The 24,955-nt window shown below is 39.9% G+C and overlaps 2 protein-coding genes across 4 annotated transcripts; one reads left to right on the forward strand and one right to left on the reverse strand.

Moving 5' to 3' along the window:
- Nucleotides 1–61: 61 nt before the first annotated feature.
- On the reverse strand, nucleotides 62–5,257 carry mob3c (MOB kinase activator 3C). Its single transcript, XM_047586249.1, has 4 exons — nucleotides 4,943–5,257; nucleotides 2,708–3,311; nucleotides 1,251–1,453; nucleotides 62–581 (listed from the first exon to the last, which is right to left on the reverse strand). The coding sequence occupies exons 2-4, from the start codon at nucleotides 3,123–3,125 to the stop codon at nucleotides 552–554; spliced, it is 651 nt and encodes a 216-aa protein (XP_047442205.1). The 5' UTR covers nucleotides 3,126–3,311; nucleotides 4,943–5,257; the 3' UTR covers nucleotides 62–551.
- A 4,566-nt stretch (nucleotides 5,258–9,823) lies between these two features.
- On the forward strand, nucleotides 9,824–24,382 carry elovl1b (ELOVL fatty acid elongase 1b). Of its 3 annotated transcripts, XM_047587132.1 has the most exons (9): nucleotides 9,840–9,990; nucleotides 18,800–18,884; nucleotides 22,053–22,155; nucleotides 22,249–22,439; nucleotides 22,553–22,633; nucleotides 22,730–22,786; nucleotides 22,865–22,970; nucleotides 23,230–23,366; nucleotides 23,534–24,382. In XM_047587132.1, exons 3-9 carry the CDS (start codon nucleotides 22,086–22,088, stop codon nucleotides 23,876–23,878), a joined length of 987 nt encoding a protein of 328 aa, XP_047443088.1. In that variant the 5' UTR covers nucleotides 9,840–9,990; nucleotides 18,800–18,884; nucleotides 22,053–22,085; the 3' UTR covers nucleotides 23,879–24,382. The 3 variants fall into 3 exon arrangements, with proteins under 3 accessions (XP_047443087.1, XP_047443088.1, XP_047443086.1); XM_047587131.1 differs by lacking the exon at nucleotides 18,800–18,884 and having other exon boundaries at nucleotides 9,824–9,990; XM_047587130.1 differs by lacking the exon at nucleotides 9,840–9,990 and having other exon boundaries at nucleotides 18,509–18,884.
- Nucleotides 24,383–24,955: the final 573 nt, after the last annotated feature.

The raw sequence follows: 24,955 nt of genomic DNA on the forward strand, positions 1-24,955 counted from the left end.
AGGACAGCCCTGTCAAGAGGAAATGCTCAAGACACATACCTGAAATATTTCACACCCATGCTTTGTATTGGTATTATTTTATTTACCTCTGCAGCCATTGGTCTAAACACGTTCTACATGTTTTCACATCTTTAGTGCAGTGTCTACATACAAAAGTTAATTGGGCATCAAGAAATGACAAAAAAATGGCATTTCTTATGCGCTCAAAACAAGTTTAAACAAGATAAACAAATCACGGAAAATCCAAGCTCTTATCTTTCATCACAATAACACTGTGTATCAAAATAAACATGCACAAGAAGAAAGAAAAAAATCTGTACACAAGATAAAGATATTTAAAATCAACACAAATAACTGTAAGGTTGACAATGCAGCACCATGATGACTGTAAGTGTGAAGCTACAGTGCCAAGATCTGAAGACGTGTGTCGATAGATATCCATGCATACAAATGTATTGCTATAAAATAGTTCTCTGTCTTGCGTATTTTGAAGCTGGTGTTTTCTGGTGGGGCTCAGATAAATGTAAACTCCTTTGTCCATGTGGTTGTGTTTAATTGCATATCTTCTCTGTCATCTCCTTCTGCGGGAAAATAAAATAAAAGGACAAGTTAAAACATCAAATCCATGTTGTACGTACTGTATGAGGAGAAGTCCATATTCAGTATGGAAAAACATCATATCTTCACGCAACAAAAACAAAACTGTTGTTCCTCAAGACCAACAACAAACAGAATTCCCCAGGGTCTATTTACAGGATTTATCTTTTCTGTGGTATGCTGACATAAATGTCCCATTCCTGTTTCACTTTGCAGGCAGTATTACACAGTCCTGGCTTCATAATGATGGTAACTGAAGCTTTTTATTGACGCTTGGAGTACCATTCTCCATCTGTTCACGAGTGATAGAGGTCTCTTTGATAGAAAATAACAACAACTATAGAAATTTTTTGTTATTATATGACTGCACAAAGTCACCAAATTTTAATCTTTCCTTCAAACCGGGGCTATTTATTAAAAACAGTTAATAAGCTTCTGTCACGATGGAAAATTGAGGGGCACAAGCAAACTCTAATTTGATTCCCAGTGTCCTATGGAAAACCATTATCTGAGAAAGAACACAGCCCAGAGTTATATTCCCACAGATCGATAGATGGCAGGTATCCCTTGCTATACTGACAATTAGACAACATCTATCAGATTTTTTTTTTCACATGATCTTTCACACATATAAGGTCACACAGGCATCTTACCAAGGGCTCCAGTTCAGAGTGATCAATGAGGTTGAACTCTGAGATGAAGTAGTAGTAGTGCTTGTAGCAGGTATTGATGTGGGCCTCTGCACCCATACTGCAGATGCTGTCAAAGTGATGGATGTAAACGTGGACAAACACCCTGAAGAGGCGGCTCAGAATCTTCTTGCACACTTGCTGGAAGTTCTTGGGGAAAGGAACACCTAGGGCAAAGAAGGCAAAAAAAAAAAATGAAGGGACTTCCACCTAAAGAGCTGCTTGATTAGGTATAAAAAGTGGCACAATTTCTCATCAACAGCATCAATATTTGAGTTAGAGGAGGTAATGCCAAGCACAACATCTCCTCAGTTGTTGGGACATACTTAATCAGACTTTATATAATATTGTTGGATATATTACATTATTATTATTATATTACAGAATACTCCATTATTTACTTCGTTAAATAATGGATGAAAATATTTCAGTTGCCTGTGTTCATACAGGCCTACTGAGAGGAAAAAAATAGTCCAACAAGACCAACAACAAACACGTTATATGAAGAAGACAGCAGACTATGGAGGACCATACAACAACCTGCTTCATGCAGATGACTGTACAATAATAAAAATGCCTTGTAAACAAAGCAAACAGCAGGAAGCATGGAAGGGATATGAGTCATGCTCCCGATGATCATGATTTACTGCTTCGTAAACTGTGTCATTCAGTGCCAGAGAAGAGATGAACAGTAGCAGACAAACGCATTTAAGACACCTTGAATGCAAAACAAAAAAGTTGCAGGGATTGATGAACTAAAGCAAGTACTCTACCCATCAGAAATGTCCTGTACTGTGAAGTAACTTTGCAGGGAACAAAGATGGGCCCTGGTTCTTGTGGAGGAAGTGCACTGATTATCTCCATGGGTTCCTAGTCCTTAGTTTCCACAGTGGAAACACAGCTTAAGGTGGAGAAGAGCAGTGGTTGTCAGGTAAGGGTACAGCCTCTGCTGTATAGTTTCTATAGCGTATATAAATTATTATTTATTATTAATATTAATTGTGTAATTATGTTTTTAAGTTTTTGTCTTGTATAACCATCATCGATAAGAGATCAAATAGAAATCATAAAAACGTATGTCAAATCTGTAAAGGGGGAACAAGATTGTCTTTCACAGGGACATTTAGGTGCTAACAATTAACCAACTGTGACTCACTCCTCCATTAAGCATATTAATCGCACCTCTAATAAATTTGATTGATAGCTGATTGTCAAATCTGGTGTTGAGCTAAAGTAACGCCACCATCACCTGTTCAGTGTCCTCTAAATGTCAACCTCATTGTCTAATTAACCTCTTCTTGAACTTAATCATTGGATTTGAGTGCTTAATGAAGGGGAACAGCACTGCACTCAGCAGAACAACAGTGATGAATTAGGTTGTATACACTCAATAAGCCTTCATTTGTAGACTCCTCACACACCTACTCTGGTGGGAAAGATGTCCTCATTATTGATGAGTGACTCTATCCAGTCCATCAGCAGATTCATGTACTTGAGAGCAGGCAGCTTGGTGGGTTTCTTGTAGTCCTCGCCATCCTGCCATCTGTACTCGTACCTCAGTCCCCCAGACATAATGGGACATGTGCGCTCGGTGCAGTACTCGCTCACTGTGCCGTAGATGAGGTTGATCCTATTAAAGAAATCCACCACGTGAACCGCGATCCAGTCGTTGAGGTTTTCCCCCTCCGGCAGCTGAACCACTTTCCTCAGGTCCAAGCCGGACTTGAGCGAGGCCTGGGCCTTCTTGTAGAGTTCAAAACGCTGTGTGCCGGGCTCAAACCGCTTCCTTGGCCTGAATGTTTTGTCTTTGCTGAACACTTGTCCAAGACACAACGCCATTGACTCAGTCGTTTCCCCTGAGATAAGGGGAGAATAAGCTCTCCAGATTAATGGTTTAAGAATGATAAAGGGTGACTTTCCTGAGAGAGGGAACCAGGCTGGGTTCAGCTCTGAAATCAGGTCACAGGGGGTCAACGTCTGTCATGTAAAGATTGTGGGGAGCTCTTGTTTTCAGTTGGTCCAACTCTGTGAAGCAGAAAAGCAACAACATTTAAGGCTCTTTTGCTTCAAACTAGAAAACCACACATAACACTGTCAAGCAGTTTAGGGAGTTTTGAAATTTCTTTTTTTTAAAAAGTCATAAAAACCACAAGGTCAAACCTTTTTTAAAACTGCCTCATTAAAATGACTCATAAAGGCATGAGCACATACATACTGCACATTACTGTTGCTTTATTTGAGGATCTTTATGTACACACAGTGTCGTGCAAACTGTATCCCCTGACGGGAAGACACACTTAAATGTGCCTTTGCATGTCCCTGCGATTCAGGATCATTCATCAGTGTAAATAGCAGCTGTTTCGGTCAGCTGCAGAGTAAGACCTCTGGGGTCAAGCTTAATAGAGAAAATTAACTGCACAGTGTGACTCACTGAAAGAGTTTTAAAGATCAAGGTTCTCACTGCTCAACACAAAGGCTCTTGGTGTAACAGTTAACGTGACAACTGATGGAAAACCGAAACCTTGAGGAAGTGAATAGGAAACACAAACAATATGTTTTTTTTTGTCAGTTTTTGACAAGACTATTACACATCTGGCAGGTAATAAATCCTTTCTGGGTGTATTAACACCTAATACTTCCTTATTGGCTCCTTAATCTCACTGAACAGCATGTGACTCAATCATTACTTAAAACATGATATTAACAAATTTCATTGTTATTGGACAATAAGACAGACTCTCCACTGAACTGTGCCTTTTTGTCCCATACGTTAAATGAATTATTGCATGTGACAGCTCTGCAGATTTGGCACTTCAGTCACATTCAAGTGACTGTGGTTGCAACATGACACTATATCCGCATTTGTGTCCCGAGTCCCATTCTGAACTGAAGGTCTCACCATTTCCTGTGGCTGTAGCTGTGAAGCTCCTGTGACTTGAATTAGCAGAAGAGTCTGTATTACAGACCAAGTACTGATATGGATGCCGGTTGCAAACTTTTAGTTTAGGAATTCATTTCAAAACCTCACAGATTTTTCCCCATGTCTGTTAAGCTTTTTGTTGACGTGGTTCTGTTATTAATTTGAGGAAAAGGAGATGATTTAAAATGCAGCAGGGTACTTAATCTTTCCACTAGCTTTCACGGTCAGGCTGATCGCCGTTCAAAATTCCCAGAAGGGGAGCGTGAATACGTGGTCATGAGATAGCACTAAATGTGTCCATAACAAAAGGGCTTCAGAAAGAGAGGCTCACAGTAACAGTTTCATTCGATCCTCAACTCAGGAAGACGCTGTGCTAGCCAAACATAAAGCCAGGACTCTCTTTGGATCTTAAGGCAGAAATGATAAATACGTAAGGTGACAGCGTGTGAGAAGAAGTGACTCCAATATTGATCACTTTGCTTCTCTCTGCATGCCTCAACAGGCTCAGACTGAAGCATGTCTGATCACGTATTGTGGCTGGCAGACCCTTCATGCATACTTTACTGGCTTTGAAGGATTTTGCCTCTGACGCTGCAGACTCGCAGAAGTCTGGGAGTGAGAAAGAAAACAGCTGCTTGAACGGACTGCAGGGCGCACTAACCACAAACAAAAGAGGAGTCGAGGGGAGCTCAGAAACGGCAGATTACTGAATGGAAAACTAGTCTTTGCACTGTACCTGGCTGAAATCCTGCAGCAGAGTGTCGGGAATGTGACGGAAAGTTTTGGGAAGTTTAGAGAGCGTTCACGAGTCCAGGTCCCTTAGTTTTAAAACTCCCCGTGGAGCTCAGTTCCAGCTGCTCTGCCCTCTCCAAACCTTCTGTGATGGTCACTAACAGTCCGAGAGGCTCCAGTGTCCCTCAACAGCACGGACAACACTGTGAAAAGAGGATAAAAAACAGTTTAGCTTCTCTTCCTGTGGATGATGTCACATCCTGACTTTGTCTACTGCTGTCTATGTGTGTCTGTATGTGGGTGTGTGTTTGGAGGACCTATAAATTGAAAGAGAAGAAGGGTTGAAAAGGGCCTGACTCTGCCCTCCTTCTTTTTTTTTTCTACCGTCTTTTTTTCTTTCTTGTCATTCTGTAAGCAGAGCAGCCAGCCCACTTGTCCCACCAAAGCCCAACCCTCTGGTGAAGGTCCTGAGAAAACAACCCTTCCTCTTCAGCCACTTATAGAACACAAGGAGCAGAATGATCCCACAAACTTTTCTGGATGCTTGGCAGTCCACAACTCTCTTTTTTTGTCAAGTTTCAATAACATATCATTTAAATTCCTAGCCTTTTAAAGATATTGTCATTGAACTCGGAGCATAACCTTAAATAGAAAAACTGGAGCTCACCACAACATGTCATCAAAACATCAACAAGGATCTGCATGCAAGCCATCAGCATGTTTGACTGAAACGGTCCACTTCCTCGTGGCCTGAGGGAATAAATGTTCTTTAGGATGGCTGCCCTGACTGTTCCCTTTGTCTTCAAATGAATGGGTGCCACCAAAGCGTAGAGGCTGCCCATTTCCCTGATGTATATGACACCCAAGCTAAAAAACAACTGTCTCGACTCTTTGTGAAATAATTCAATCCAGTCTGGGAGTGGCGGAAGCCTAGACTTACTATATGTTGGCAACAGGATGGTATAACATCTCAAGTGTCAGTTTGTGAGGTGTGGTTTACCTCAGTGAAAGTGTAAAGACTCAGATTAAGATATTCAGTTTAAATAGGTATACAGTACATTATTTGCCACTTCATTAAGTGCTCTAGTGAAAATAAATCATAGCAAATGTGACAGTCCTGCACTTAATCTTAACTCCATGACTGTTGTAATGTTTAGTTTATGTTGAAACAGCGTAAAAAATACATGATCATTTTGCAGGACATGGTTTGTGGAGCTGTATCACACTAAAGTGTTTCTGTTAAATCAACAGCTCTCTTGGTAATTCTAAAATACTGACTATCATAACCTTCATGGAGATTTAGTGCAGAACTGTTATTTTAGAAACTATTTGTTTTTCGTCAGTGTACCTAAGGCTGTGGCAAGGGGATGTACGTTAACTTAATTCCTCTCATGCTTCCCCATACCAGTCATTGACAAATGTAAATGTGAGTTGCACTAGTCCAACATATCCACTTGGGGTCACCATGACTATTATTATGATGATTCATGACTCTCCAAATAAGGACTGTTGTTGGCATATCAGTTAGGGAAATGCCCTTTCTCAGAGGAGCTACTGATATCCTTTTTGAAATATTTAGAACATGCGCACGCGTGTCGGAATCATTACGTCATGGGACTTTAAGAAATCATTGACATACGATAGGGAGGATTTTGGAGTTAATGACATTTGAATGCTATTTGGTCTCAGTTTCACACAAATATACATGTTTATTTTATGTTATATGAATAAAGTAAGTGGAAGAGGTCAGGTTACACTAATACAACAGAGAAGTACGTTCTGTTAAATAATGTAACTAAAACTAATCTATGGGATCTGAAAAAGGGTTATTTGGCAAAAATTCTGAAGATTATTTGGTTTAGGATTGTTAATTGTCTAATTTTGTTGATTTAAATATGTCAATATAATCTCCATCTGTCCATGTAATTATAAGTTAAAAGACATTTTAGAGCACCACACTCTTGTGGTAAATAATTGACTTCAAATCTAAAACTGAAGTTAATGATTAGAAAATAATATTAATTCATTCCACTGAATTCCAGGGTGATGTTTTACAGTGTGCATATTTGTTTAAAAAGCTCCCAGCGGTGACGACACACACAGGAAACAATGGATGAATTGCAGAGTGGTGTATGTACAGGTATGATCTTGCTGGTGCCCTATGCTCTAGTTTTTCTCCAAGCGTTACTGTCATCTAACAGAAATGTGGAACTAGGAGGAGGAAGTGGAACTAGTCAGGCTTTTTTTTTTTTTTTTTTTTGACTTTGACTTTGACTGCCAGTCAGCATAGTACTTTGTCATTATTCACCAAAACTGACTGGCGCCCAGAGTAACCAAACCAGAAGTACAGATTTCATACAACACAAAACATATTACTCAATCTGAGCTCTATACAGTATATCTATATATCTATCTATATCTTTGTCTAGAGCTATTCCAATATCTCTATTCATCTTTCAAATGCTACTATTGTTTTGTTTGACTTATGATAAAGAGATACTTCTGTGTACTTCTGATACTCCTTAGTTTGAGGAGTGAAAGGTTACTGCTTCATTTCAAAGGCCTTCCACTGAATGTGTGCCTGTTTGGTCCCCAGGAAATTATATTTATAAATGAGCATTAAAGGAATGTGTTTCCTTATTAAGCACTGTGTCCTGCAAAATTTCTAAATTAGTCAAAATAATGGCATTTATTACCAATCCCCACTTTCTAACATTACACTTCACCATGAAATATAATAATTAAAGTTGTTCACGAACGTCTTTGTTGTTTGTTTTTTTTTTGTTTTTTTTTTGCAATATTGTATAACTCCATATCCCTTCTTTGCGTTATTCATACGAGATCCACAATATTTTAGTTAAAATACATATCTTAGTCATGTCACTGGGTTTTCACTCAGTCCTGTTTCCCTAACACATCACCCTACTTTAAAAAATGGAGCATTACATAAGTCACATGCGGAACAGAAAGTTACATGGATATTGTGAAAGCATGACAGTAAATTCTCTCATTTATTTTTCTGTATTTTTGATATTTTAACTGAGAAGGCCAATGTCAACGCAATGTTCTGTTACCTAAATTATTTCTAAGATGTTATCTGTTTATTTTAAAAATACAATTCTTGGTAAATCACTAGGACGTGCCCAGTGTCCTTGTACTATTAGAATGGATGCTATGTGGCTAAATTTCATGTGTTTGCCAAAACCTCAGCCCTGTTTCTCATATCAAGAGAAACATGACTGGACCAGGAGACAAAGTCCTGAGGTTCTTGGCAAATGGTGTGCGGTGAAGTGCAAGGGTGACCTCTACACTGGCATCGCCCGATACAAGTTAAACACATGTTGAGGTCCACTGCATGCACAAAATAGGGGTCAACAGGTTTTTCTGGCGAGTGCGTTAAGACAGACTTTGCGTTCTGTGTATCATCCCACCACTGAGGCCAGTGACTATATGGAAATATGGGCCAAACTAGAGAGGGCCTCCTAGGAAGGGGCAGACACACCAGAACTAAACTCACTTACACACACACACAGTTTTCATTCTTGTCACCCTGTTTTCAACTTTGTCCCAAATATAAATGTAACCAACCACTTCTTTAAAACAGAAGACACTTTCTTGAGGGGAAAATCATGCTTTTTAGATGTCATGTGAGGTTTGGTAACAGCACTGTGAAAGAAATGTGACCATCTTCTCATTTGCCTGAGTTTGACCAGTACATATTTTGAATAGTAAAATATGTGTACTATTAGATTCAGTGGTGAAAAAAAAATTTACAATCAAATTAAGTTTAAATTGGTTACAACAAGCAAATGGCAGCCATTTGGTGGAATGGCCCATAAGTGAAATCAATGTGTATATAAAGTATGTGTATATCCATGCACACAAGCTGTATCTACCAATAAAAAAGTACCCTTCATCTTTCAAGAAGTCAAAAAGACCTTGGAGTTATTATAAACGGAATCTTTGCGTATTTATTTGTTCTGTGATAAAATCTACGTCATATCTCAGATTACAGATTTCTGACATTTGAGCAGTTGTCCCTTCTTGATCGGCGGTATTAAAGCAGCAGTTTTACAGCCACTTTATTGATTTACAGATGGAACATTTGTATCACACGAGCACACATCACTTTACAACTTATTGGCGGTTTCCGTAATGCAACGCGATAATCTCTCTGCATCTCAACACTTAAAACCTCACAAGAAGTGGAGTATGCATCTGTGTGTCACACTTAATACATGTGTGTGTGTAGGATTACTTTAACATTTACATTACAGGGTTACACACAGTGACACGCCTAGCCTGAGGACACGTTGATGGTGTATGTATGTAAAACGTCTTGCTGTTGTTTAAACACTGTACAAACAGGCTTTTTCCTTCAAGCACATGAAGGTAGACAAACACTGTTAAATCATTAATAAATAAAAGGTGCAGGTGGATTTCTCATGTGTACTTTGAGCTACTCTGTGTTTTAAGTATTATAGATATACACCCATCAGGCATAACATTAACAGGTGTGACTCAGAGAATGGACATGGGTCTTCTGAGGGTGTCTGTAGTGTCTGGTAACAGAATGTTATTAGGGACTTTGAGTAATATCTATCTATCTATCTATCTATCTATCTATCTATGGCGGTTGTGCGTGCTTTAATGTTTTTAAAATAAAATAAAATAAAATAAAATAAAATAAAATAAACGTCACAGTTTTTACAGCAGACTACAATAAAGTTGTCTTTAGATTTATTACGCAATACAGACAATAAATATTCCACGTGGATCGATTAGATCACATCGCCAGGATCACTGACATTTGATACAATCCGCTGATTCATATCGTTCGACCAGAGCAAACTCCACCTTTTTTCCCTGCTCCATCTAAGGGCTGGGTCTGGTCTGGTCTAGAGGAGGAGGAGGAAGATTTAAGCGCCGGAGAGGAAGAGGAAGCGAAGCAAACTTCATACACGCGCTGGATCGTTGGATCCTTCAGCTTTCGACAGACACATCGGGTGAACTTCTGGAAAACAAAACAAACAAACAGCAACAAAAAAACAAGTGAGTATCCTCTGCCTGCCACAGTTTTTCCACTGTTTCTCGGGCCGCTATTTGTTGATTGAGGGAGTCGGGGTCGGTTTTAAGGTGCGTTTATTTTTCAGGGGGGAGGAGAGACGAGTGGGTGCGCCGCACGCGCTACTAATTTTAGCATCGTCGTATTCAAGTTGTTAATTCGGGCGACTAAATTAGCTGATTGTCCTTCTATTTATGCAAAATACCCTACGGCGAAACACAGTTTATCTGCATTTGGAACCCAAGAGCTATTTTAAGTGACATTGAAGTTATGCGTCATCCTTTACCTCACGTCCGGTGGCAAAAGATGCGTATTGGAAACTTGCAATTGTCCATTTTGTATGCTAATGATTTTAGCTGTGGATGGCGTCGCGTTTGTACCTGTGCTGCGGACAAAGGTCCGATTGTCAGAAGGGTTCCCTCCACACATTGGGTATTGTTACTCTGTACTTTGAGGGAGTTTGCACTAGTCTCGCACATAAATGGAAGTGGCACAACAGCTGTTTCTTTATAACGGGTAGCTGTAGATTAGAGGAAGTGTGGTTTCAGATTAGCCACATGTTATAACGGAATCCAACTGTTGACCATGACAGAGAATAGTGACAGGACTCAAGGCCCACTTTGTACAGACAGACACGAGTTTGATGCACATACCAAGTAGATCCCAAACACATATTTTACATCCTAAGACAAGCACTTCTTTTCTTTCCATTTCTATCTCTTCATTGTCAGTGTACAGGTACAATGAAATTAATCTAATTAAACCCATTAGATGCCTAGGGTCCAAAAACAAGGTACTACAAATAAAAATACTTAAATACACTCAAAATAGGCTTAAAAAAAAAATACTTTGTACAAATGTACACTCTGCAGTTGAGACCTGAGATGACAATAAATATGACGACATATGTTGAATAGGTACACTAGTAAAAACAAATCCATTCTGATAATTGTCCTGCAGTTAATCTTCACTTCATGCCTGTTAAAAACTTAAGTTTATATTGAAACAGTGGGATAAAGGGATAATTCAACAAAGATGTAGGTTGTGGTGCGATTAAACTGGATTAAATGAAACACTGAACGTGTTTCTGTTATTAAGCCTAGTCCACTGACTAACATGGTGCTGTCAAAATAATAGAAACGTGACAATTCGGTACTAAAGACTGCATCGTCATCTCTTTGTTATTTTAAACAAATCCTGAACACCATAACTTTCACGAAGCAAAGATTTAATGCAGGTCTGTTACATTTGAGTGCACTCGCTTTGACTGGTGTCTGCTATGGCCTGGTGAGAGCAGTTCAAACTCATTTTAGTTAGTTAAAATCAGTCGAGTAAACTATTGAAATAAACAACAAGAGGCAGTTGTTTGTTTCACCGAGGTCACTGTCTCCACAACTTTGTGGCAAATTTTCAAATTATGTGAATAGGGCGCTTATGGGCTTGAAAATTTCAATACACAAGCAAATGTTGAACTTATCTTGTCTTTGCAAGGAGCTTATCTCATTTCATTTTTTTAGTATTCTTGTAGAACGACAGAACCACATCCAAAATGAATATGCATTATACACAAGGGGGGCTGAGGCTAACATTGCATATTTTTGTAAAAAACAAAAATGGCAAAACTTTCTTTAGTTCCTTTAGTCCCTTGTTTCTCAAAATTTTGTACATTTTAATTAAAAAAAGTAATGTTTAGGATTTTAGTCTGAAGACATCTTGGACTGTGGACAGCTGTAATTTAGACTTTCTGCCATTTTAATGACAAAATGTTTAGCTGTCAAAATCATAGGCTTATTATACTTAAAACAATAAGTAGTTTTACTATTTCAAACGTATTTCCTAACGTGTCTGTAAAGTAGCACATGCTGATGCAGTGTCTGCACAAAAGCTGAAAAAGCTAATTATGTTTCAGAAGAACCTTAAACCTGTGAGCATGGGATCCAAGCATGTTTTTTCTGTAGGTGGTCCTCCTTTGTTTCCAGATGATTGTCAATCTTCCTTTAGTGGACAAAGATTAACTGTAATTAACGACTGTGTGATGCAGACAAAGAGCCTCAAGGTCAGGTAGCGTAGGCGTATCTCTGATGGTAATATAAACACTGCAGCTGTGTCGGGGACTGTTAACGCTCCAGTGTCAAATTCTGTTATCGCTCCATTGGCTTCCAGTGTCAACACTGTGACGAGCGGACATCTAAGGCAAGAGCAGACTTGATATTAGAAGAACAAATGCTGGCTTTCACCACACACACACACACACACACACACACACACACACACACACACACACACACAAAAACAGGTTTTTCTCTGGTAAGCCATGGCAGGCTGAGGTGTTTATGTTTATCCTGTAGTATCCTTCATGCAGTCTTCTACTGCCGGTCACTGAGCAGCTGTAGTAGAAGCAGAGGAAAATGTAGGTGATTCATTTTCCGTTACCACATATTCCCAGCCAGCCTGTTTAAGGCGTGCTTGTCAAGACGGATGTTTCTGGTTAGTGTCTTAGTTCAAGCACGAAGTGATAACTTGGATATTTTATGATCATGCTGTGTATTCAGTGTTACCCAAACTGTTTGAACAAGATAGAGAACAGTGCGTTCATTGTAACGACCTCTGGGAAGTAGAAACGGTGAACTTTACCTTAGCACTGACTGTTAACTGGAGACCAGAATTGGTTTTGAAAAGAAATGTCAAATATTTAAAGCACTCCTTAAGTGACTCTTTCTTTAGCCAATTTCTAAGTATTTCCCTCACGTCAATTAGCAATGGGCAATAACTTACTCTGCACAATTTACCACTAAAAATGTGAACTGTGATAATTAAGAATCAAGAGTCTTTATTGTCATTATGAGAACATAATGGACTTTTGCAGAGACCCCAGGCTTGAAGGCACACATATATACACACACATTTAAATAACACTTATGAATAGAAAAACAGCCCTAAAGTAAAAACAAACAAAAAAGTAAAAAAAGATGTGCAAGCTACACAAGTTGATGACGTAGGTGTGCGTGATGTAGGCGAAGAATAGTAACACAACAAATTTATATATTACCTGAAATACAAACACAGCCAGAGTATGTCGAGAGCCAGCAACAAAAAAAGGTTGCGCGCAGATTACAATAACAAATAATAATATTACAGTAGTCGATTGGGCTGCTATTGACATTACAGACATGGCAGTTTAAATATAAATAAATATGTCAAAATAAATGAAACCGTAATTGTCTCTGTTTGTTCATTTGATCTTGATGACATTGAGAATTCTCGCCACTTTATGGAAAAAGGAAAAAAAACTGAAATGTTAGGGATTACATTTTGTCTGACATGTTGCAGTTTCTACATTTCAGACTTGTCTGATGAGTCGCTACAGTTTTCTCCACAACTTCCTAATTGAACCTGTAATTAAGCAGCTTATTTGACTACAACTGGTAAGAATCATCTTCAAGCATCTTCAAGAGTCAAAAACATATCGACATAAAAGTGTTTTTTATCCATCGCTAACGTTCATGGGTTTGTGGAGTTTTCATACCAGATGATTCACGTAGGTGTCAGAGGTTATTGTTTAAATCATTTGAAGTATCATTGCACATAGGTGACATTGAATAAGTGCTTCATTGCTGACATTTTAGGAGACTGGATTGTTTCTTCAGTTTGGGTGGAGAAGCTACCCTACCAGACATTCAGCATTTTCACTTACTGACAGAAAAGGAAGAAGTGTGAAGTTGTGCTTGAACTCAGAAATGCCATTCATTTGTCTGGTTAAAATACCTGTGGTGTGATGTTATTAGTTTGGGCTGTGGCCATTGTTTCTCCATGTTTTGTTTACATTTTATATATTTATATTTGTTAAACCGAGAACCAGAGATTTTGGAGTTAAGTTGGTTAATGCAGCAAGTGCTGTCCTTGATCTGTCCCTGGGGGTGTCCTGATGTCCTTGGAGATGGCTGGCTGTGTATTTTGACCAACTTTTCTGATACTGTGGCTACACGTTTTGTTTTCAGCTTTGTCAGTGACTGTTGTTATTATTATTAGCATTATTATCATTACTGCGTCAGTTTCTGATGCATAGCTGCAAAGAGATTTTCCTGCAAGTTATGTCTGATTCCCACGTAGTAGTTATTTTTAACTGCTGCATCATCAGTTTTTGTGGAATTGGGGCAAAGATCAGGTGTAAAATACTGTTATTTCAACCTGTAGCTACACAAAAAGAATACAGATGGACTAGACTAGATTCTCCCTGTCTTTGGTGTAAATGGTTCATATCACAAAACGATTGTTCATGTTTACAAATGTTTTCACTATGCTGAATGTTTCGTGAATGTAAGCGGAAGTTCTTGTCATACATGCATGTTGAGTGGAAGTTTTTTGACAGTAGTGTGCCAGGTATTCATGACAGACACGGTGAGTGTCATTCCATTCATGTTCAAGTCTTGAATACTCCTAACTCGTCGGTTTGGTCGACTGTTTCTGCATGACAAAGACATGTGCACCATTTCAAGGTAAAGGGGATTTGAGGTGAGGACTTTTTTTTATTATTCTTCTTCTTTATTTTTAATAGACGCGGTCATTGCGAACAATGTTGCAACTGAACTGGATGTTCGAGCATGTTTGCATCTCTGAATCCTTGCTTAATCTTGTTTTAGCAGGTTTGGGATTTCTTTAAGTATACTTAAGTATACCTGTAATTGTTTGAGGGATTACTATTATTATATTGTTATTGCGTGTTCGGTCGTAATGAACTCATCAATGAATTCCCGACTGTTCGGATGATACCATTTATCGTTTCCTGCACGTTCTGAGCTGAAGTTGTTTATCCACGATCTGCACGAACTTGAGCACATTCACAAGGATTCGGTGCACTATTGTCTGTGGAAAATACCCGAAATCTGAGTCGTTGGTGAGACCTGCAGAGGGGACAGAGAGAGAGAGAGAGGGAGGGAGGGAGGACTTTAGAGAGAATGAGACCAGTGTATATCGTTGGTCTTGTCTAAATAGTCATAGGTAAGGGTGATACTACTCCCCCACCACCCACCACACACCCAAACACAATGAATGAAGGTTGTGTAAACAAGTCAGTCGCCAGGCGAGTTCGGCAACATTCCTGATAGTGACCATAAATTAAGCCTTTGGTGGTTATGTGCTGTCACTGCTCAAAATCAGAATCATCACAAAACAAGATCTTAAGACAAAGGAGGACATTCATAAGCATGAACATGGTTAAATAATTCAGATTTGCAACATGTCGGCAGCCAAAATATTTTTATTTGATGTTTTATTTCTTTTGAAGATGAGGCTGCAGACTGGCTGCTTAGTTTGCGCAGTATAATTTTTACCATCAAGTTTGGTCAAGATGGTTACAGGCGGAAGTTTTTGTACCATCTCTGATGGCATACGGCGTTCTTGTCCACCTTTCACCGAGGGCTAGCACGCATCTTATCTGCATCAAACGTAGCGCGGATATCATGTACGAGATTTAACAAGCTGTACTATCGTTTGAAATGCCGGTCTGCCACACCAACAACTCTTGTTTATTATTTGACGTAATAGGTCATTCTCAAAGGGGGCTGTATTAACCCGCTGGAAAGACGCATATCCCCACCTAGTGTGGAGGAGGAGGACATGTTCACGTAGGTTATTCGATTTTCTCCATTGCATGTAAGCTGGGACAAGGACTGCATCCTGAAAGTCGACTTTTGAGCTTAGCTCTGTTCAGCTGTGCATGTAAACACATTGACAGTGTAGGACATTTGAATTTCCAGTTGTGTAACATTAAATGAAGATGAAACTTGTAACTGTAGCACAGGCAGCAGAGTGAGATAGGATCCTGTGCGGAATGAAAGCTGCTTGTTTATCTGCAGCGTGTCTTTGTCTACGTCTTTGTCTGTCTTATCGAGACATGGTTATGTTCTACGTAACTGAACTGTGGAGGATTGGAGCCCCAGATGACAGTTCTGTCCCTGGACGCCAACAGAAGAGCCAACTACTAACGCCTTATTTTATTGTTATCCCGCAGGCTAGTCTGGAACATTTGTTATTGTTTTCGCCATATGGGCCTCTTGTTCATTTAGCCCATCTCCTTTAGGATTTCAGTTTTCAGATTGATGTTTCATTATCATAGTCAAGCACTAATGGCAGTTTTACTGGAAATTATACATTAACCCCCTGAAAGTGGTTCCCATCCACACAGACTCTTCATACTGTAAAACAACAACTTGCTCCTCTTGCATAATGCAGTGAAATTTTTTCAGTCTGCATAGTTTCATTTGATATCCGTGAAGTGACAAGGCCCTGGCACCAAACTCAGACTTGTCACACCAGTGTTTGACTTGCCGCTGGAAATTCAAGGAGACTTGGTTTCATTCTGCTGTACACGCTTGATTATCATTAGTCCAGAATTCAACACTTGAATCTCAGACACGTCAATATTTTGTTTCTATATCTTGAAATAAATATCAGTCTATATAGGATTAATATTTAAGTATATAACATTGGGTTAACTATATTACCCTTTTTAATATAGAAGTTGTTTTACATGTGAAACTGTATGCAAATACCACACACTTGAAAATGAACCTGATGTTAGCCTCAGGGCTGGGTATCGCAACCATTCTGATAAAAGATCTATTATTCAGAGATATTTCAGTTTCAAAGTAGCTTCTGTCCTACTTTGGATCATCCCTTGTATGTAGACTCATCTCTTTGCCACAACAAGATGCAGGAAATTGCATGTCTTTTATGAATCGAAGTCGGCTCTTTCGATGTAAGACTTGAAACCCACCCGACTATTAAACCCAGACTTAGTGGACCTGTATGCTTGGAAGGTGAACATTCATTAATAAAAATGTATTTAAAAGGTTTGCTTATGCTGCCCTCAACCAAATGTGTTAAGTTTCATTCAGTGGATGTTTAAAAAAATCACTTTTCCTTTCTCTTACATAACTACATAGTTTATTTTTGTTTTGATTTCTCTTTCAGTTGGTCTGGCATTTACAAGATGAGGGCAGTGTTGATGATTATCACAATTCAAAGGTCAACCGTATTGGTAGTTGGGGAGTTAAATGACTTTTTACTCTTGTAAATTCCCATAATTGGTATTTCTGCATCCTCCCGTCTTCACTTTGTCAAAGGGTTGTTGGTTGGCGTACTTGGAACGGGATAATTGTCATATTTGAAATGGCTTTGTCAGCGACTGTAGCTGCAGATGATGTATTTTTTTTTCCTTGTTGGGTGTCTTTCAGTATGTGGAGGAGGGGCTGAATACCACTCCCCCTACAGCCCCCAGGGCCAGAGTGACGGGTTAAACCAGCCCAGTCAGATACAGTGCAACCCTGGGGAGGCTATTGCCATTCAATCTTCTGATCTGAACACTAAGTTTGAATAGTGTCTGTCAGAGATATTTTTGTGCAAAAAACGTTTGTGCTAGAGAACTTGTTGATGCATAACTTGGAACTAATTTTAAAACTTCATTTAATGAGTATGTTCTAGTGTTGACTTGTCATTTTTTTTAGCTTCTGTATTGGTCTGCAAAAATAGCATTGTCTTGCTGTTTGATGACACATGCATACATTGATCTTATTTGAACTAAATGATAAAACCATTATTCTGACCAAATTGCATTAATCATAAGTAGTTATACTAATTGATTTGAAGAAATGGTGAAAACTACAAGCTTTCAGCCATTCATTGCTCCATTTGCATCTTGTGCAATCTGTATCGGAACTAATGTTTTGTTCCTCATTGGAACAGAGCGGGCGTGGCAGCGAGATCACATTAAGTGATTTACAATCTGCAAGAGTAAAATGTCCTTACAACACACGCAGAAGAATTTTAAGCATTATCGGATGACTCATGTTTTCCTTTTGAAGCAGTTCGTTTTTGTCTGGCAGTAGCCCTACAATCCAACCCTGAGTAAACATCAATTTCATTATGGGTCATGATGACTTCTGCTCTAACGTGTTACATTCATCTATAGGAGGCTTTTATGTGCTGTGCTCTTTCTCCTTTCCATTAAAAAAGGGCAGATATGTTTGGAATTTACCACCCCAGAAGAAAACGGTATACAACATTTTGGCTGCCAAAGCATAGGAGAGGCAACCACATAGCTTGAAGTTTTGTTATTTTTCTCTCGCCCGACTGAGGCATTTTCACCACTGATGGTCACTTGACGGAGAAAAAGACATGGAAGCTGGTTTTGCTTTATGGGTGTTGGCTGGGTAGAGGGTCAGTAAAGGCATAACAATGGCCTCCTTCATGATAACAGTGTCGCCAGTGACTTCTCGCCCGCTCCCTGTGAATAATATTATCAGCCCACCCCAGAGAGGAAAACCTACGGGGCGACTCCAGGGTTGTTTCAGCGAGTAGAGGGTGTGACTAAGAGCGCGGAGGGCGGGGGTCCTTACGTCAGTCAAATGGCCAGTCGCGTTGACTTGGAGGTGTTTTGTCGTGTGAGTTTAAATAGGGGTCATCTTTCTCTCCTCAGTTGTACTCTCAGACACTCACTTACACACGGCGCTCTCTCTCTCGCGCTCGCTCGCTCTCTCGCGCTCTCTCTCTCGCTCGCTCTCTCTCGGCTCAGCCTCTTTCCCTCCCTCTCCCTCTGTGAGCTAGTTATTCATCCACTGTATGAGTCAGGGAGGGTGGGGATTCGGAAGACTGCTGTACCAGTCACACTTTGTTAGTTTACTTTCTCGTTCCCTTACCCCATCTCCTTCTCTCTCCCTTTCTCCCTCTCGCTCCGCTTCTTTCTCTCCCTCTCTCCGCTTTCTCTCTCTTTTTGCTGCCACCCGTCCTCCCTTGTAGTTCGCAGAGAGGCTTTGACGTGCTGCGAAAGTGAAATCCAGTCTGACGTTTGTTGATTTAAGGGGACACTTCCTGTCTCAACAAGGTAAGTTGTTCAACATTGCATAGAAGGTGAACTAACGCGTGTGTGTGTGGAGTGTGTCAACATTGTTGAGCAGCTCCCGGTTTGGAAGGTTTCTTTTCTGTCTGTGGTTTGAGGATCTCAGGCTGTTGTGTAAAAATTACCTTTTTATTACTGTGTGTTTAACAAACTGGTTCCTGGCTTCTCCCCTGTGTGTTTTTTTTTTTTTTTTCATGATCACGGCTCTGCTGCCAGTTTGTTCATTATTAACTCCTAACTCATGAGCTCCATTTTTCCATCCCTATGATTCATTGACATGGCTCTCCAAGGAAATATTCCCTCCCCCTCCTTTCCACTCTAGCTGTCCTTGTACGAAGCAAACCTGCCACTTTGTTGTCAAGTCAAGGTCTCTTAATAATGAACGGTGGTGCTTGTTATGTGTCAGGCATTTTTGGACTTTTAACACAACTTTATGTTTGTGCAAATTATTTGATGTAGGTTAAATTATATCTGGTGAGAATGAATGAAGGCATTTTGCTATAGACATGTGCTAAGGTGGTCACATGCCTACAGCTAAATTGCATCACTCTGTCATGGGAATAGACACTTTGGACCTCTCTCATGAGGAAGTTCCCATCCTCCTGTTGAATTGTGTCAAGTGTCGTTGATAAGCTAATAACGCAGAGCATCAGTTTACATTGTGCTACGAGTCCAAATTCTGGAGTAATGCCTAAGCCTTTAATTAGAGGGGATAGTAGCAGTTAAATGGTTTGGTATGTGTTGCATTTATTTATTACTAGATCCAGTATATTTCACAGTAGTGGCAGGGCTACGGGTTGTAGCTACTGTTGTTAGTAGTTGTTAAATGATCTTTTTGCTAGTCGGTGGTACGTTTTGTGGTTTTCCTGAGATGGTTTGAAAGGGGCCTCATTTTCTTTGAATTTCTGTATTCATCTGGGTCTCGGGATGCAGAAATATTTTTTCCTTTCTCTTATTTAGTCTTTTGATTATCACAAGACTCTCCCCCTGACTTGCTATCTGTTTACACTGCTCAGTATTGTTTTTTTAAAAAAAGAGAGACACATGAAAACTGGGAAATTATTTATAGCAAGAACAACCATACAGATTATTGGACTTCTCTATTCTGAACATGTGTACCATCATTTGTCTTGAACCAGAAAGGTTTTATTTGGTCCCAACAAACTAGATGTACTTTCCTACATTCTCAGATTTAATGAATCGAAATGCTTAAGCAGCATAACTGGCCATAAATGGCTTCAAAATTCCACTAAAAAAAGTCAAATTTAAGCAGTATCATGTCATCAGACTGCCACTAAGTTCATGTTCACTCATGTTACTATATCTTAGGTATTATCTCTGACATGACCAGATTACGATCTGATCATTTTAACTGTTCAGCATTTTTCCTCAGAACAAGACAGACTGTGCACAGCAGACATGATGATACTGTTGTTGAAATGTGAGATGCCTGACCAAAGGCCTCATCGTCGATTCAAAAACAACCACAGCCTTCTGTGTAAGAGTTTTCTGAAATGCCGTGTACCTGAACTGTGCTCATTTATGGTGACAACACTGAGGCCTGTAACTTCCTATTGAATGGAAGGAAGGTACATGGTGATGGCAGCTGTCACAAGCTGGTCTACTGGCCTCAGTAACCTGCAAGCTCAACAAGGAACTCAACAGGACAGATGCACTGAAAGCCCTGTGATTAACAAACAGAAAAACTTTGAAGAGAACAAACTGCAGGGTTTTTCTTTGTTTGTTTGTTTTATCTACAAAGGAATGTCCATTACGTCAGATACAATCTGCTTCCACTGTTGGGCTGTTCACAATCTGTTTACATTTACGCTATGAATGCACAAATTACAGGCCAGTTATGTTCACGGTGAACTTTGTAAAACACTTTTTTGCAGAGGTGAACAAGTGGTGAGTGATTTTCGGGATTTAGTAAAAGTAGAAATGTCTTGACGTATTCGAGGGGACGGATTTTGTCTTTTTTTTCCTCTGAGCAGCACCTGTGATCCGACCCTCATTCCACAGACACAAACGATTAGCTTTTAACTATATTGGCTTAAGGAGGTCTGAACTTTACTCTGTGGGCAGTGAAAACTCAAAGCATTGATTGTGCATCAAACAATGGCTCCCTCTGGGCCTCCGTGGTGAGAGGAGACCGCACCCTGCACGTCCTTTACTTTGTCACTGTGCTTTGCAGTTTACACTTGATATGAGAATCCTTTGTCAACACATTACACAGTCCTAAAAACCATGGCAACATTCCTGTGTGCAGCCTGCATGTCAAGGCACCTTCCATTGTGGAAGTACCGCTCGCCGTAAAAGCTGAACAGATGTATCCTATCTTCAGTGGCAACCTTATAATTATTATGCCCCCGCATAACAAAGAAGGAGCTCTGGTTACTGTAATAAACTTCGACATTGTTGTCAAGGGTTCTGCAGTTTGAGCTTTTAGTTGATTGATCAAGAACTTCCCTTTTTGTTTCTTGTCCATCTTAGTTTAATTTAAGAGTGCAGATTGATTGTAGTGTCTTTACTTGGCATGAATCCCGCACACAGACAGTCAGCCTTAGTGTGGAATGAGGGATGCCTCCCAGTTCTCTGTAGCACCTCCCTTCTGATATCAGACCATGTCTGATGAGTGGTTCGAGCCGGGGCAAAGCATCCTGGGATTTTCTAGGGAGTGTTTGTTTGACGAGGGATGAGCGTTCCTGTAACAGCAGTTGCGTTTCGCTCCTGCAGAATCGGGAAATATCCCGACATGCTCCTCCTACGAGTTATCGGATGATCACCAGCAATAAAATTATATTATTTAATTGTTACACTCATTTGACGAATAATTGATTTTTTTTTGCTTTAATTTTCAAAATGTTGCTGTCTGGGAAAACTGTCCCATTAATGTTTCCACAGTAAAAGAAAAAGGACAGAAGGGGAACCGGAAGCCGCCCGACATCGCAAATGTGTCCAGAAAAGTCTGATTTGTGCATAATGATTTTTGTTTGTTTTTGTTTTGTTTTGCTTTTTTTAACCACAGACCATTGATCTTAATATTGTTTTCTTGATTTGAGTGATATTCCACAGCCGTTCAGTGCCTTCTCTTGTGGAAGGATTGTTGCATTGTTGGCGAGATGAAACTGAGCTTGTTGGCTTTCTTTGTAGATAATTGGGTCACAGCAATACAAGACGGCCACTATGTTTCGGGAGATACAGGAGATTGGCTCACATGCCATGGACATCTATGACTTCCTCTTGGCAGGAATTGGTAGGTGATTTTACTGTCAAAATATTAAGTAGCTGTTGTTTTTTTTTGTTTTTGTTCCTTAAATGTTTTGTTCTGTTTTTTTTTTCCCTCCAGATCCACGTCTGAAGGAATATCCATTGATGCAGAGTCCTATTCCCATGACCGCGATACTGCTGTCCTACCTCGTCTTTGTACTGTACCTTGGACCTCGTTTAATGGCCAATCGCAAACCATTCCAGCTCAAGGAAGCTATGATAGTGTACAACTTTGTGCTAGTGGGGTTGTCAGTATTCATTGTGTATGAGGTAAGAGTGTGTTGCGTCACCTGCATTTAAAGTGGTAAATGAATTGACGTAATGATTAGCAAGTTGAATATGTAATACCCGAATAAATCAGAATTTCTTTTTGTCATTTTCAGTTCTTGATGTCCGGCTGGGCCACAACATACACATGGAGATGTGATGCAATCGATACCTCCGACAGTCCTCAAGCTCTACGAGTACGTCAACTCGCTAGTATTCAATCAATCCGTATGTTTAATGCTCTTGCAGTGGTTTTTGAATTAACTTGCTGTTGATTGTTTTGTCATCACTAGATGGTTCGAGTGGCCTGGCTGTTCTGGTTCTCCAAGATCGTTGAGCTGATGGACACAGTAAGTTCAGTTCCTATTGTTTTACTCCTATTTCCAACATAGCTGGGCTTTAACTAATCAATATCCTCTTTCTGTTAGATGTTCTTTGTATTGAGGAAAAAACACGGACAGATAACCTTCCTGCACATCTTCCATCACTCTTTCATGCCCTGGACCTGGTGGTGGGGAGTCGGCTATGCTCCTGGTGAGTACACAATAACGGATCGTGATTTTTGAACAAGAAAAGCGAATGCAGCCGGAAGCATGGGTGTTCTTACTTCATCCTGCTACCAGTCTTGTACACATAGACTAGTACTATTGACTGTTGTTGATTTGGTTTCTACTTAGCTTCCATTGTTGCTTTTATTTTATTTTTTTTTTTATCATGTTTGATATTTGTTGGAATAGAAGGTTGGAGGTTGCGTTGTCACCTGAGTCGGTCTAATGTTTGATCATTACTCCAGGTGGAATGGGATCTTTCCATGCCATGGTAAATTCCTCCGTCCATGTCATCATGTATTTCTACTACGGCCTCGCTGCTGCTGGACCACAATTCCAGAAGTTTTTGTGGTGGAAGAAATACATGACTGCCATTCAGCTGGTGTGTATACCATACACTTTGAACCTGACATGTTAGCTCTAGGATGCTGATGTGGCTTGAGTGCATTTACTAAGAAAAAGCGTAATTGCTGATGTTGCCCCAAGAGTATTTTATACATTTATTTCATTAAGTGAAGAAATAACTGACGCCTGATTTTTTCCCTACAGACCCAGTTCGTCCTGGTATCTGTCCATGCCACCCAGTATTACTTTATGGACAGCTGCGACTACCAGTTCCCGATGATCATCCACCTCATCTGGATGTACGGAACCTTCTTTTTCATCCTCTTCTCCAACTTCTGGATCCAGGCTTACGTCAAGGGTAAGCGGTTGCCAAAGCAGGACGTTAAGCAGTGTCAGAACGGCACAGAGGCTTATACAAATGGCACAGCAGCGCACACGACTGGCAAATGCCACAAGAATGGCACCAGCAACGGCATCAGCAGCACCAGCAACGGCTCCACTCACCACGAGAACGGCAGCACTCACATGGGCAAGATGAAGAAGGCTTAGGAACTGTTGAAGGAAACACCCAAGAAGTATGACCCAGTGAACCTGTTAAAACTAGTACGGATTCCAAAGAAAATTTTGGCTGTTTCTTTTATGTTTTTAGTTTTTTTATGCAAAACATGGGAGAACAACGTGGTTGATGATTTCCACAGCCGGGGTCCTCCATTTGGTTTGGTTTTTTTTGCATTGGTGAACCATCACAATGAATGAAGAGAAGATGTTTTGACCTAAATGTTCTTCACTGATGTTGCAAACAACCTCCTAGTTTAATTTCACCCTGGTGGCCTTTTCACCCCACTTCTCTTCACCGTTTGTGACCCTCACTGACCCCACTGTGGACAGATGACTGTACAGTTTCTATTAAACTTGAAAGTACATTTTGTAAATAGTTTCACAGCAACCAACAAAAATAACTAATTGTATCAATATGCTTTAGACTTTCTAAATTTTGTTACGTTGTGTATTTAAAAATAAAATGCCAATAAATTCAACTTTAAATTATCTTTACATTTCGTGTCGGTATTTTCTTGCAGAATAAGAAGCTGCTGTGTGACTTGCTGACAAGCCAAGTCTTTAGGCTGTTGCACAGAGAAGTATTTGCCCCACTAGCCAGGGCCTCTTCACTTAGCTATCCCAAGTATGTGTAGCTCGTAGGAGGGGAAACAAGAGATCCATTCTGCTTTGTTTTAATAAAGACTGACGGCACAAGGCAGAGAGAAGGCATCCTGCAGACCGGATCTACTCCCTCACGACTCAGCTGCTTCGCCAGGGTCACAAATGCGAGTTATCTAAGAAAGTCTTCATTGTGTAGATTCAGGCTGCAAATGCATGCTACAGAATCCACTTGTCCAGCATCTAAAATGGTGGCGACTGCTTGATGAAATTACTACAGAAAATGTATAAATTAAGCATATTTTAATTTAAAATTGGTTTAAACCAGTTGAAAATGCAGCGGCTAGCAGCCTAAAACAAAAGGCTCATGCAAAAAGCAGATGTTTCTTGTTTCTATACTCTTGTGAAATAGTGGAGTGTTAAGACATAAGGTTTCTATTGCTTAATTTGAATGTGACTGAAATAATC

Source organism: Mugil cephalus, chromosome 6, assembly GCF_022458985.1.
Source record: "Mugil cephalus isolate CIBA_MC_2020 chromosome 6, CIBA_Mcephalus_1.1, whole genome shotgun sequence".
Taxonomy (NCBI): domain Eukaryota; kingdom Metazoa; phylum Chordata; class Actinopteri; order Mugiliformes; family Mugilidae; genus Mugil; species Mugil cephalus.